Source organism: Aphis gossypii, chromosome X (genome assembly GCF_020184175.1).
Source record: "Aphis gossypii isolate Hap1 chromosome X, ASM2018417v2, whole genome shotgun sequence".
In the NCBI taxonomy this organism is placed as follows: Eukaryota; Metazoa; Arthropoda; class Insecta; order Hemiptera; family Aphididae; genus Aphis; species Aphis gossypii.
Genome location: NC_065533.1, coordinates 42,523,930 through 42,538,598, shown reverse-complemented (window position 1 = coordinate 42,538,598; position 14,669 = coordinate 42,523,930). Strand labels below are relative to the sequence as shown.

General features: G+C 25.6%; 2 protein-coding genes across 2 annotated transcripts; one reads left to right on the top strand and one right to left on the bottom strand.

Annotated features, from left to right (window-relative positions):
• Nucleotides 1-5,935: 5,935 nt before the first annotated feature.
• LOC114129357 (pterin-4-alpha-carbinolamine dehydratase) lies at nt 5,936-8,991 on the bottom strand. The gene is made up of 3 exons (XM_027994072.2): nt 8,598-8,991; nt 6,232-6,354; nt 5,936-6,175 (listed from the first exon to the last, which is right to left on the bottom strand). The coding sequence occupies exons 1-3, from the start codon at nt 8,679-8,681 to the stop codon at nt 5,987-5,989; spliced, it is 396 nt and encodes a 131-aa protein (XP_027849873.1). The 5' UTR covers nt 8,682-8,991; the 3' UTR covers nt 5,936-5,986.
• Nucleotides 8,992-9,136: 145 nt separating this feature from the next.
• On the top strand, nt 9,137-12,141 carry LOC114129354 (cleavage stimulation factor subunit 2-like). Its single transcript, XM_027994069.2, has 10 exons — nt 9,137-9,950; nt 10,060-10,145; nt 10,218-10,296; nt 10,353-10,522; nt 10,592-10,740; nt 10,798-10,905; nt 11,213-11,309; nt 11,443-11,572; nt 11,636-11,852; nt 11,929-12,141. The coding sequence occupies exons 2-10, from the start codon at nt 10,100-10,102 to the stop codon at nt 12,052-12,054; spliced, it is 1,122 nt and encodes a 373-aa protein (XP_027849870.2). The 5' UTR covers nt 9,137-9,950; nt 10,060-10,099; the 3' UTR covers nt 12,055-12,141.
• Nucleotides 12,142-14,669: the final 2,528 nt, after the last annotated feature.

The following is a 14,669-nucleotide window of genomic DNA, read 5'->3' as shown; positions in this document are numbered from 1 at the left end:
TTAATTAAAAACATAAATAAATAAGTATCACTTATTCATACTTATACAATTAGATCAACTAGAAAAATATTTTTGAGATAATAAAATGTTCACCCTATCATTGTCTATATGCACTATGCAGTAGATTCTTGTTGTGTTAAACCTTTAAGGGAGTAGGTAAAAAGTTGTGATATAGAGTTTTATTACATTTTATATAAAAATAATAAAATATAATATAATAAATACATTTTTTTTTTTAAATAATCAGTCATTAAAGTTTGTTTTTTTATTACTTTTGCCTTTTAAATTGTATTATCTAAAAAAAAAATGTTATCTTCTATACCAGTAGTAGTCTCAACAAAATTCTTACAGTTCTATACACAACAAAATAAACTAAATATTATTTTTTTGTTAAAGGTACCTAGTTGGAAATACACAGTATACTGTACTTATAGTGTAGTACTTACCACTTATAGTACCATAGTAGTCCATAGTGCAACATTTTTGTATTTATTTCAAGTTAATATAAGTCATAGTTTTTGGGGGTGCACAATTCTACTAGTATTAATATCTTAATATGACTATATACATGGCTAAAATTCGCCGCTAAATACTATTAAAAAAAAATAAAAATAAAAAATAAATAAATACTATTAATACTATTTAGCAATGACTATATAGCTTTGGTCCCCCGACTTTACACACGTTCTCGAAGGCGGCTTTCAAACAACCGCGATCGAATTTCACCTGTCCCTATAGCATATAAATAAAAAATCATAAATAATAGTTATTGGCATTATCATTATTTTGTTTTCTGGTTTAAATAATAATAATAATAATAATAATAATAATAATAGTTTGTTTATAAAATATACAATATTTATCTAATTAAAATACTCTAGTCTATCACCCGAAATTACAAAATAGTCAAAATGAATTCCATCAGCACATTCGATAAAATAATAAAATGGTCTTCGGCTGTTGTCAGTGTGTCGGTATTTGCGACATTAATGCTACCATTATATGATAGCTTACGAACAGGAGCTTACAGACTTTCAAATTATCTTAACAAGGTATGGCCGATAAAAGTTTCTTAAAATTGGAATAGTGCTAAAATAAATTGGCGGAAATAATTAGTTGTTAAGTAATGACGTATGACGATTTTAAGTTATGCGCGTGTATCAGTACTCGTCACTACGCTCCTCGGCGCCGTCGCTCCACCCCGCAAATCGAAAATATCCCTCGACTTGTTATGCAACGCCACCTCAAGTAGACGTCGAGTTAAATTTTTTTATTGTAAAGCTTGAATAATCAAACCTATATAATAAAACGCTAAAGTTTCGCCAAACCGCCGACGGCTGCGCCATCCATAAATACACTGGTTAGGTTTTGCTAGACATTCAATCTGTTTTCATGAATTTTACGCTTTTATAACAAGACAAGACTTCTAAACCATGAATAAGGAGACCAAACTAGTATGGCTGCCCGCATGAAAAAACGTACCGAAATGAGTAGCACGATTAAACGGCCGCAAGAGGCGCAGCGTACTATGCTAAAGGTTGCTACTTTAACCGCGTAGTAAAGGGATTATTCACGTTTTTTGCGTTCTATTATATTCTATAGTAGAACTATGTAACTTATGTTACTTATGTACAGGACCCCCACATACAATTTCGGGCCCCTGTAATAAATGTTTATCCGGGCTCTTTATAAAACTTCAAAAAATACAATTTACCATCTATATAACGATTTTTGGAATAATATTTGTTTTTTAATTATACCATTTCAAATTCAATATTCACTGTTAAAACAGGACAATATCTGTCGGGTCAGCTAGTAAATTATAAAAAAAAATCAAGATTCATAAGCATTTCAACAGTAATAATGTCTTTTCTATTTTTTTATAACAATATTATCTAAATAAAAAAATTAAAAACAAGTATATTAATTAAGTTCATATTTAATAAATTTTTTTTAAGTTAACATTTTATTTTGCGGGCTTTGAGCTCAGCGTAACCAATGGTTAAAATATATTAAATTGACTATCATTAACATAGGAAAAACTACGGAAAAAAAATTGTTCTAATCCTGGATGGATATCATAGTATCATACTGACTTAGTATAGTTAGTAGAATTTAAAATAAAAATTTTAAAACTTAAAATTTTTTTTCATATTTATCACTAGCCTATTCTAATAAAATTGTCTAATTATAAGAATAGGTACAAGACGTGTTATTGTTAATTCACATTTTGTCATATTATATATTGGTATATGATTATTATTTATTATTATTATAGTACCTACTGTATAATAATGTGAAAATTACAAAATAATCTTGCATAGTAGGTATATTTATGAAATGATTAAAAAAAAAAAAAACACAGTAAAAATAATTTTTTCAAAATGTACAGACTTCTATTTATAAAATATTAAATTATAAAAAAAATTCCAGCTATGAGTATCTAATAACAAACAGTAGAATATTAATGATAAACTTTAATTTGTTTTAACCTAACCTAATCCAATATTTTCATATATTATACTATATACTGCTACGACGTACGATGGTAATGTATGCTCTAATAATATATTCATTTTTATATTCCAGTTAAATACGGAAAATAGAATAGAAGCATTGGAAAGAGAAAAGCATATTTTAATAAACGAAAGAAATGAGGCAATTGAAAGACTAGGAGAATTGGAAGGAGAAATGGAGGAAATGCTTTAAAGAATAGTGGTATTGGAAAATAAAATGGTAACCGTTAATTTGTTAAAAAGTTAAAGTTAAGTTAAGTTAGAAAGTTAAAAAGTTAATTTTTTTTTAACTTAACTAGTTGGTTATTTTTGTTTTTTAACATACAATTTTATAGTTATATATATATAATATATATTATATTATATAATTATATCTTATGTACGTTTTAACATCATAATGAATATTCCATGAAAATCGTAAATAATTTTTTTTAATATTATTATTACATGCCAGGCGAGACGGTTATGTGTTGGAAACATACCATTTGGTGTAACTGAGGTATTATTGTCATTACTTATTATTTATTACAATACTCATGTCTAATGTCATTCCAGAATTATAGTTTGTCACCGGATTACTTTCAGTCATTCCAGATGTTGGCTGATAATCATGTGGACGGACGTCTTATTTTTAAACTCTGACCTTTGAAATTAATTCCATCAAAAGCCATTGCTTGAGTAGTTTCGTCAATAGATCTAAACTATATTTGAATAGCATTTACATTTTTGTTCAATTTTATAGTAACATTAAATACAACACATGTATATACCTCCAAAAAAGCAAAATGTTTAACTAAATTAATTTGGCATGCAAGCACAGGATTACCAGCAGCTTGAGCTAATCCAGACAAATGCATCTGCTGATTAAAGAACACCATCATTTCATCCTAAAATACATTAAAAATATGTTAATTTGTAGTATATCAGTGGCGGATCTACGGGGGGGATAGATCCCCCCGTGGTCGTGGAAATTAAATCTTATTTTGTAAATTTAGTAGAATAAAGCTTAAAAACCCATACATGTAATGTAAGAAAATATTTTATATCACCCCCTATGAGAAAATCCTAGATCCGCCACTGTAGTACATTATATTAATAACTAATAACGTAAAAAAAAAAATAAAAAAAAAAAGAAATTAAAGAAATTAAAAATATAAATATATTATTTAATATTTTTATTTATAATAGTAATGTTTTCGTTAATGTAAAGTGGCAATCACAAGGGACACAAGCCTTGAATAAATGTCTCTAATATATTTAGAAGTTATTAGTGATTTGTTGGTTATCTTAACTTATGTCTTATTATTTTAAATTTGCGTAATTACCTTCCTTCTGATCGTCGGAGGGTTCTCGAGGTCGTGCTTTGAGAACGATCAAGTAAACCGTTTATAAAATACTAAGTTAATTATTAATTTATTAAAATCTGATAAATTAATAAATAAAATAAAATACCTGCATAAAACTATTATTATGTAAATATGGATGCGCATGCACCTTACCTTATCCGCAGCTGTCTATGATTGCAGTCGACGTGATAAGGAGAGAAATTATTATTTTTTTAACACTCAAAAAGAAATAACTGAACACTCAACAAATTTCGTTTTTTAAAAAAAAGGAAACAGTAGAGTTTTCGTACGCGGGATATTTTGAGTGGTCTTGGTTGAGTATGCTGTGTTCCTGCACTTGTCTGGTTGAGAGTTGCTTGTGCACTTAACTCGTTTACTAAATTTCAGGTTTTATTTTTGTTTTTTTCAGAAAATATGTTCTTGTTTTGTGTATTAAAATATAGAAGTTTAGATTTACAGGGACCTGGGGTATTTATTTAGGGTTGCCGTAAGAACATGGATTCTCCTTGCCAGCCTTTTATTGACTTTTCATTATGCTTGCGATACATTTACTTAAAAAGTAAAAAGTGTAAAAAAAAAAAATTATTTTCAAATGACAACCTATATTAATAATTGCATAAATTAATAAAGCCATTTTTTTCATGAATTTTCACGTTAAAATTTTTAACTTTCATTGATCCGTCGGCGAGTTATAGCTGCTCAAAGTTGGTTGGTTTTAGAAAGTTTTAGGTGTTATACCTACATCAGTACTAATTAGTCAGAATTGGGATTTTTATTTGTTAAGTCCAGTAGCTATAATAGTAATGAATTCGATATCAACGATCCATGGTGTAGCGGAGAGTGGTGATAATATTAAATTTGTACCTGTTATTACCTAGCTGTTTTATTGTCAATTGTCATATAATTATAATATTAATTGGACTAATATTACTACTATAAATACTATTATTCGCTTATCGCTTTCGATTACCGACTCCGACTATGATGCATAATACGTCATTCTAATAATAGATACCGATTAGTGATTATGAAAAGCCAAAAGTTAAGAATACCCTTGTATTCTGTAACTCCGCCCCACCTAGAACATTAAATTATTTAAATTTATGAAGCAAAATAATAATCTTGCGTTCTGTATAATCACAAAACAATAATTCCAATACCATAGACCTTATACTTATTACCTAGTATAAGGTTTATTATTACCTATATTAATATGTACATATCCGAGATCGCAACTGGCAAGCTATCATCCAGATTTCAGTTATATAATATTTCATGATTACACGATACCTCGTGACAACTTACTGAAAAGTGAAAACTTTACTTTTACAGTAAAAGTTTTACTAACGTCTGACCGTACGCCATATTGTACTATATAGTATGACTATTGTGGTAATCTTGTGAAGCATAGAACATCAGACATCAACATTATAATAAATGTTTCAATTTATGTTATGCTTCATATTATATCATGTTCTAAACTTCTATGTATGATAATGTTGTTATTTTTTAATGATCATAAAACAAAGGTAAATAAATGTTAAAATTTTGGGGCAACAAATTATATGTACCCAGGGCATCAAATCTCTAAATATGCCACTGATATCTTAGTAGCATTAATGAATTGAATCATATCAAATGTTAATTATTTAAATATATTTTCTTCCAAGTTGTATTATTAAACAATAATTATCACAGAATATTCATAAAAGTGAATGCCTAATCCTTATCTAGTATAATATTATCTAAACATAAAATTATAGAAAGATACCAAAGGTTATTTATTTATTTATTATTGTCTTGTTGATATACTAATTAATATTAGTCCACAAAATTATGATTTTCTTATCATTTAAATAATTAAATAATACTTAAGGCATTGTTCCAGTAATGTGGTTGTTAAATTTGATATTGGTTTAACTAACATATATTTTAATATGCCTGACTAATATTATATTAAGTTAAATATACTAAAGAGAATATAAAATAAATAAATACAACAATAATCTTTGAAATCTTTTACCAATTAACAATACTAATTATTTATTTATAATTATTAACAAATAATAACACTTTTTTTTTACATAAAATTTATATTTATTACATAGAGATTACATTAATAATTTATGAAGATGCTTTAATGCTTTTTTCTGTTTTATCCAAAAATGTAGCAAGATTAATATCGTTTGAGGACAAACCACTTACATCATGTGTGGATAATGTAACTTGTACTTTATTGTATACATTAAACCATTCAGGGTGATGGTTCATTTTTTCACTTTTCAATGCTACTTGAGTCATGAATCCAAATGCCTGGTAATTAAAATATTATTAAACATGAAGTTAATAAAATTGAAGAATATACATACTTGAATAAAGTCGGAGAATAAAAATTCCTTGTAAATGGCATCTCTGTCTTTCACTAATGACCATTGGTTAGAGAATAATGGCTGGAGTAATTCTACTCTCTCTTCTTTAGTTAATAAACTTGGCTAAAATAATTAAAGTACATAAAATTCACATTAAAACATGATAAATTAAATTCTTAAAATAAAAATAAATATTATAATTTTATCCATGTTTTAAATTTTGATGAATGAAACTATTGATTTCACAATATATGTATTTTTATCATCACCTTTAACCTTTTGAAGAAGTAAAAATAATCAAATCCTTAACTTTGAGAACAGAGAAGGACTGAGGCCAAAAATGTTACCAGAATTTGAACCTAAAGTGGCCATGTTAGAAAAACCATTTATATAATACACTTTTTTTATATTGTATTCTATTAAAAAATGAATATATAATAATATTAACGTTAATACAAATATACAAGTATTGTAAAACATATTAAATGTTTTAAATAAGTGGTCACAAATTTCACTTTTTTTGTATAGGTCCTATGGGAGATGTCCCGGTGTCTTGGTGGGTCAGATTGCCCTTGTTTGAAGATGTTTTTTGGGTGGCTAATTTGATTTAATTGAGATATTTTAGTAGTTTAAAAGTAAAAAAAAATTGTAAACTTCTCAAAATAGTTGGGAAGAACCCAAGACAAAATAGGAGAAGTTGCTGTTTTGTAATTAGGGTTGCCAACCAGCCGGTATTTTCCCGGCCCGGCCGGTAATTCACATCCATAGACTTAAAAAGCCGGTTGCCGGTAATAACTGATAAAAAGCCGGTATTTTCAAAATAATAATTGTAAAATTATATAAAAAGCCAGTATTTCCATTTTCCATCTGAACGAGAGTTTCGATATAAATATATTAATATTATATCGTTTTTGTAAAATTGGTTATCAATTATCATATTGCTGTCAATAAATATTGTATACATTAATATATATATATTTTAATATAGCTAACTATACATTTAAAAGTTTATAATTTACTTTACCTACTACTTTATTTAATTATTTTATCAAAATGTAAAACTAATATTATTATATTATTATTACTAATAATTATACTTATATCAAATAAAAACCCTATTTGTAATAGTCAATTAGATATCAGATTTATTTTTTTGAGTAGATCACAGTAATTTGAACTAAATATGTGTAGCATACATAAATGATATGTTAACCTATTCTTTTAAGAATTAAATATTGTATTGTTGGTTGTAGTAATTTATTTTTCTTTTAGTAATATACAGTAAGCAAGTATGTTTTAGTAATTACTAATTAGTATTACAATATTATTTCATATAATATTACCAACTGTTATTAACTTACAAATTATTATAAATTCTTATTAAATTTAATTTAACATAGAAAATGATAATTTAATTATTTTTTTTATTTAATTTATTAAAAAAAAAAAAAAAATACAGTTTTTATAAATCACATATTTTTAATAGAAATAATATATCTCAGTTGTTCATAACCTTTTTTAAATTGACGAAACACTTAAAATTTTATAAGATTTTCAACTAACAGCAGTAAAATAACAATATTTTTCTACATTTTTTAAATTTTCAATCAATAATAACATTAATAACATTTTAATATACTGTTTGTACGAAATAACTTAAAACAATTCTTGGAGGTTATACACTTGAACTGTTTGGTGTATTAGAAATTGATGAAGTCAAAAGATTTAAACAATGAAATCAAAAAATTTGTTTATTTTATTGATTTTTCCCACTGATTTATAAATTTTTATGAAACACCAAGTTCATGAAACCAGTTAAGAACCACTGATGTGCCTACATACTTTGAATAGTACCTATGTGTTATAAATATTGCATATATTATAATCAAAGATAATTGACCACACCCAGTTAGCTAGTTGATTTAAGCTCGATCAGTATATTATAAGAAACTCCCACTTACAAAAATTCTCCAAATCGATAAGTCTTGCGGACTTCCACCCCCTTAATATGGTTATTAGTTGAGGGCCTTGAGGGTGCAGTCTTTATGGCCATGGCTTAATGACACTAGGCATTGACCACTCCTCAAGCTTTTATGGGATTTTTAAAATGTTTAACATTATGCTTGCTGACAGAAGAAGAATTTATATTTAAAATACTAACATGTGAAAAGTTATGACAAAGTATAAAACTAACTAATTTATATTTACGAATTTTGATTTTGGGTTACACTTAACCATATTAATCTAGATGTCCTAGATCAGGATATAAAACCAATACATATAATAAATTATTTACATTGCACACCATATATTATGTTATATATCACTGTATAGTATATATTATATTATCATCTTTAATAACTCACCATTTTCCTTATACGCTTAGTCGAATATTTAGATATGCAACGGAGTACAGGTACCCACGTATTGTTTAAGAACACTGTCGTCATTTAATGAACTGGTGGTAAAGAGAAAGTAGATAGATCGAACATAATAACGTTACGTAATGTACTAATATTTTAATAACTGGGGGATTAGAATATCGAGCAGCGTTCAGCCCGGGTTATCGTCAATTAACGACAAATCGTTTTTTGTCGATTGACTTATAATTACGGAAATTATTAAGAAACAACTTGGCTTTAAAATACTTATTATATTTTTATGGCCGTTTAATTATTAGTTAATAAGTTATTACTCTGTTCAGTCTGTTCTACGCTTCCACAATCCACAGTCCACACTTATTTCGCTTATCAATCGAAAACACAATAAATTTTTTCGTGATAGACGTCGGCATGATAATGGAATCATCACAGCTGTTGCCATGAATTCTAATGATATAATATTATGTAGGTACCATTTTTATAATACATGATATAATAGTCTGTGTTGTTACTGTTATTATTAAATCTTGGTACTTTGTACATCGTATTACATAATAATAATTATAATAATTAAAATATTAAAATTATTTACAACATTGAATTGAATTAAATACTTTTTACATTAATTGGGTGGGGCTATTCATCGTCGTCATTAATTATGTCGTGTATAAATTAAATATCTACATTGTTTGGATTGAAATAAAAATGTAATATTGTTCCCGTGAAAATGACGAGTCCGTCTGATGACCAAACTAAATTTACTGCTTACACAGATTAACCGAGAATACTGAATAACTTTTTCCTACGCGAATCAGTAATAATAATAATCTCATACACGTTTAAACGATACAATCCAACCTACTTGGTTTACGTGAACGTTGTATTATAACGTATTATAAATTATAATAATCGTACGTAAAAGTACGAGACATTAATATTGGTTAGGTTATACTCAAACAAAATATGAATGAAGTATTAAATATTCTCAAATTTGACGGAATACGACAATATTGTTGTCTCTATCTATGCTACCTGTATGGCTACCCTGTAGATCGGGATCGTACCTACTATCAAAAACCTTAAAACCCCATTGTACGGCGTCTGTGGTTCCGAACGAAATATTTCATATCATTTGAATACTTGCAAACGAATTTAGATGTATAGATTTTTTTTTCTGCTATGATCCAAACATTCGAAATCCATTTAGAAGTTGACTGTTTTGATTTCCACTTCGTAGACTCGTATTTCGTTTGATGTGTATTATTCGAGTTAATTGTTAGGTGTCTTGGTACATTTCGAATTGAGCGCAGCAGTTTTAACATAACGATTATTTATAAAGTACGTATTTTTCGTCTTATTTATCGTTTCAACACAACATGTGTATTGTGTTTGCTTAAAAAATCGTGAATATATTTTCACAGCAATCATATTAAATTTTTTTTTTTAGTTACCTATTTTAAAAATTTCTTTATTTCTACATCAATAAAATGAGTGATCAAAACATTTTAGACAAGTCTATGAGAAGTGTTTTTGGTATGTTTATTTAAATCTGTGATGTAATGTAATGTATTGTTTATTGAAAATAATAATTTGTCAAAATTTTAGTTGGAAATATTCCATATGAGGCAACTGAAGAAAAACTAAAAGATATATTTAATGAAGTAGGACCAGTTATATCGTTTAAGTGAGTTTAGTATTTTATCAGTTTTTATCATAATTTAAAAAAATTGTTTCTTGTAGACTGGTTTATGACAGAGAAACTGGCAAACCTAAGGGTTATGGTTTTTGTGAATATAAAGATCAAGAAACTGCACTTAGTGCCATGCGTAATCTCAATGGCTATGAAATTGGAGGTCGTACTCTACGTGTTGACAATGCTTGTACAGAGAAATCCAGACTAGAAATGCAGTGTAATTTTTAACATAATTATTTTATTTGTATTAACTAAAGCCTATTTTAAATAAATATATCTATTATAGCATTAATGATGGGAATGCCTACATCAGAAAGTCATTATGGTGATGCTGTTAACGCAGAAAAGGCACCAGAGATAATAAATAATGTGGTTTCAACTTTACCGCCAGAACAGTTGTTTGAACTTATGAAACAAATGAAAGAATGTATTCAAGTAATACTTATAAACAAATAAATATTTAATTTTTTTTTAACCAACTTCAATATTTAGAATAATCCTGTAGAAGCTAGAAATATGTTGCTCCAGAATCCTCAACTTGGTTATGCATTATTGCAAGCACAGGTTATAATGAAAATTGTGGATCCAGAAGTTGCTAAAGTAACTATAAATTACTTATGTATTAGTTTCAATTAATATTTTATATAACTGAATATAATACATGAGAAGATACATTTGATCACTGATTAATACTTTTTATATCTGTTATTTGTAGTTATAATTTATTAATTCAGTGTATAAAATGTATTAGTTATTAATTAATATTTTTAATTTAATAACAATTAATATCATTTTGTAAAATATTATTAATTTCTTAAATTAATTTCATATTTGTGATACATTATAAAGAAATAGTAATAAATAATTAAAATCTTTAAGTAGTATTATAATTTATACTTTTTTTTAGAGAATGTTGCATCCTGTACATAAAGTTCCTCCACCTCTGCACTGTTCTAATGGTGCATCAACTTCAAAAGTTCAGTCTATGCCTCATACACCTAATGGTATTATTTTTAGTAAATACATTTTTTTTTTAAAAACATAAATGCTGTAATTCAAATTCATCCTAAATTTTATTAAAAAAAAATTCCACAGAAAAATAATGTAGAATTACTTGAATTTTTTCATTTAATTTAGATTGGCAACATAATAATATGTATCGCGGGCAAAGCTCAAGCCAAGATTTAAGGCAGGCACAAAATCAAATGCCGTTTCAACAACCACCGCCATCATCGATGTCCAATAATGAACCGCCTCAATCATTTATGTAAATAATATAAAATAATATATAACCTAATAAGTAATAACTAATTATTTTTAATTAATTAAGGGCTACAAGAGATTATCCACGGTCATCAACAATGGATTCAGAAAATCGATCATTTGGAGATTTTTATAATAGAGATCACAGACCTAATAATAGTTTTATGGCAATGTCACCACCAATGGTATCAGAAAAACAAGTACCTTCACGAACGGTTCAATCTTCTCAATCTCAAGTTCAACAAGCATCTAATCAAACTGTCAGGACATCTGATTCTGAAAAGGTAATATAATTTTTAATCTAATATTTATATAACATGTATACTGTATAAGCTAAGTACAATTATTTATTTTTTTTAGGCTGCTCTTATAATGCAAGTATTACAATTAACTGATGCACAGATAGCAATGTTGCCTAATGAACAGCGCCAAAGTATACTTCAACTAAAAGAAAAAATAACTAATTCTTCTAGAAAAAAAGATTAAATCTCATTGAAATTGTATACATTATTTTCTACTTGGACTTTAATACTATTTAAATTTAAGATTAATAATAAATATTTTTTAAATATATATTTATATTTATTTATTTTTACGAGTTCAATAAAATGGTAATTAAAACTAATTTTTTTACTTTGAGTTTTCAAAAAAACTCAAATAGTTTAGTAGATTGTACCCAGTTAACATAATATTTATAATATTATCTAATTATACATCTAATATTATGGTAACATTCAACTGTAACATTTTCAATTGATAAAGGTGATACTATTATTCAAATTTTTCACAATGGTAAATTTGTTGATAACAAAAAAATATGAACCTATTTTTAAGAATTTAAAATCAATGATTAATATTTTATAATTTATAACCTTTCATTTTTAATGTTAATAATTTAATTAATAGATTATGTCCCTTCCAATTATTATAATATTTGTAGTTGTAGTAACTTCTATGAATACATTTCTATTATGAATTGTAAATAGATATGTATATACTTCAAAGTTCAGAAGCAGTAAAATGTAATTTATTATGATTTTATTAAATACATAACATTATAATGGGATTTAAAAAAAATAAATCAATTAATAGCATTTTTTTATCGGTAACAACTAACAATACAAAACCCTTTTTTGACTAATTTCAAAATATATAACTTCTTTTAATATGATATAAATGTAATCAATTTAAAATTTTTCTTCATTAAAATATAAAATAGTAATATTTTATTTTGAGAAACAATTTTATAAAATATTATTGTAATAACTGAATTTATTGAATTTACCGCGTTGCAATAGTCATTTTATTATTGACATATTTATTAATTCAATGTAAACAAATTGTTTTTGTCATGACCTTTTCATCTTAAGTTTTACACTTTTACATGTTTATTGATTTGCACATGATGCATTATTTAATTGTTGTATATTTAATATAATAAATATTACGCGTATAAATTATAGAGTATAGATCCTAAATTACTAAAGATAATTACAAAAATAAATAACTTAAATTAAACAGAAAACAAAAAAAAAACCATGTATCAAACAAAATGAATTACATTAAAAACTATTAATAAATAATATTATACAAAAATAAAGCAGGATATATTGATAAAACAATTTTTTTAGGTTGTAAAGGTATTCATATAAAAAACCATTAGACATAATAAAAATATTGAATGTTGAAACTAATTGATAAATATTACTTACACAATCTTAAAAATGTTTAAAATAGTTTTAAAATTGTAATTTTTTTCTTTAATAAAACTAATATTGTGTTTTATTTGATTGATCAATTTATGATTATTTTTTATTTATCCGCTTAAAAAATTCATAACATTTTTACAGGAGAAAACATAACTTTGTTATTAAAAGAAACGAGGATTAATTTATGACAAAAATATTATGTAACTTGACATTTATAATTGTTAATAAGTGGCATAGTTTATTTCATACTATAACACTAATTGACTAATTTAAGTTTTCTTTTCATTCAGTTTATTCATGACAAAAACATATATTTAAGAATTTTGGAGCGAATAATAGGTTATTAATAGAACCATTTAAATCATTGGTAGATTATCAATGGAAATAAAAATAATAATAAACATAAATGGAATTTCTGGCATTTGAGAAACCCTTGGTAATACAGAGAAATTTTGGCAAAATTGAAATTTAATTTCTACAGATGATCTCTTGAGTATGAATAGAGTCATTTTAAGAAATAAGTTGTCAGCTACTCCAAAAGATTTTAATTTATGATAAAATAAAGTACGATCAACTTAATTGATCATCTTCTTGAAATATTTATATATTATATTGAATTGTAATAAATTGAAAAATACTTTTTTTTTAACAGTTAGGAAAACTATTTAATATGGAAAAATATGGAATACAAATTATTAAGATGCAGTATAAGTGTATAACCAGTCTAAGAGTTTAAAAAGCACAATTATTTTAAAATATTGACCAAATACTATTTGGTCCTGTTCTTTTAATTATATTTGGGCCATCTATCTAAATATTATCTTCTTCAATTAGACTAATTAGACTTACCATTTAAATTAAGATCATGACCAATATTGGTTTGGTTTTATTGGAATTGTTTAAACTTGATTGTTAGTATAAATAGATGAGACAGATTTAGCAAATAATTAAGCTGTATCATTTAAATTATTAACATACCTATATAATTTTATGTATAAAGTTTCTATATTTTGTTTATATATGTATATAGTATATATATATTTTAAATATTTTTAAATGTCTTGTATACTATTTAAATTTTCCAAATTGCCTATTAATAATTAAATTTTTGATGTTATAATCTTACAAAATTGGTAGGCTGCAAATAAATAAATAAGTAGTGATTTTTAAAATTTAAAGTTGAATTTGTTTAGACAATTTTTATATTTATATTATTTAAAAAACATATCAATGAGAACATTTTGAAAACTTTAATCCTCTGTACTTAAAAACAACTATTTGTGGTATTGTACAAAAAAAAAAAAAAGATGAATATTAATAAATTGATAGCAGAATAATGAATGCATGTTAAAATTTACATGTGCAGTTTAGTTTTTTTACGATTGTTATTCA

Bases quoted from the DNA above. Each gene is read 5' to 3' on its own strand.
- LOC114129357 (XM_027994072.2), bottom strand. From the start codon at position 8,681: ATGACGACAGTGTTCTTAAACAATACGTGGGTACCTGTACTCCGTTGC. The intron at 6,355-8,597 runs GTGAGTTATTAA...TAATTATTTTAG, and splicing joins CTAAGCGTATAAGGAAAATG to CCAAGTTTATTAACTAAAGA. The intron at 6,176-6,231 runs GTATGTATATTC...TTTAATTACCAG, and splicing joins TATTCTCCGACTTTATTCAA to GCATTTGGATTCATGACTCA.
- LOC114129354 (XM_027994069.2), top strand. From the start codon at position 10,100: ATGAGTGATCAAAACATTTTAGACAAGTCTATGAGAAGTGTTTTTG. The intron at 10,146-10,217 runs GTATGTTTATTT...TCAAAATTTTAG, and splicing joins GTCTATGAGAAGTGTTTTTG to TTGGAAATATTCCATATGAG. The intron at 10,906-11,212 runs GTAACTATAAAT...ACTTTTTTTTAG, and splicing joins TGGATCCAGAAGTTGCTAAA to AGAATGTTGCATCCTGTACA.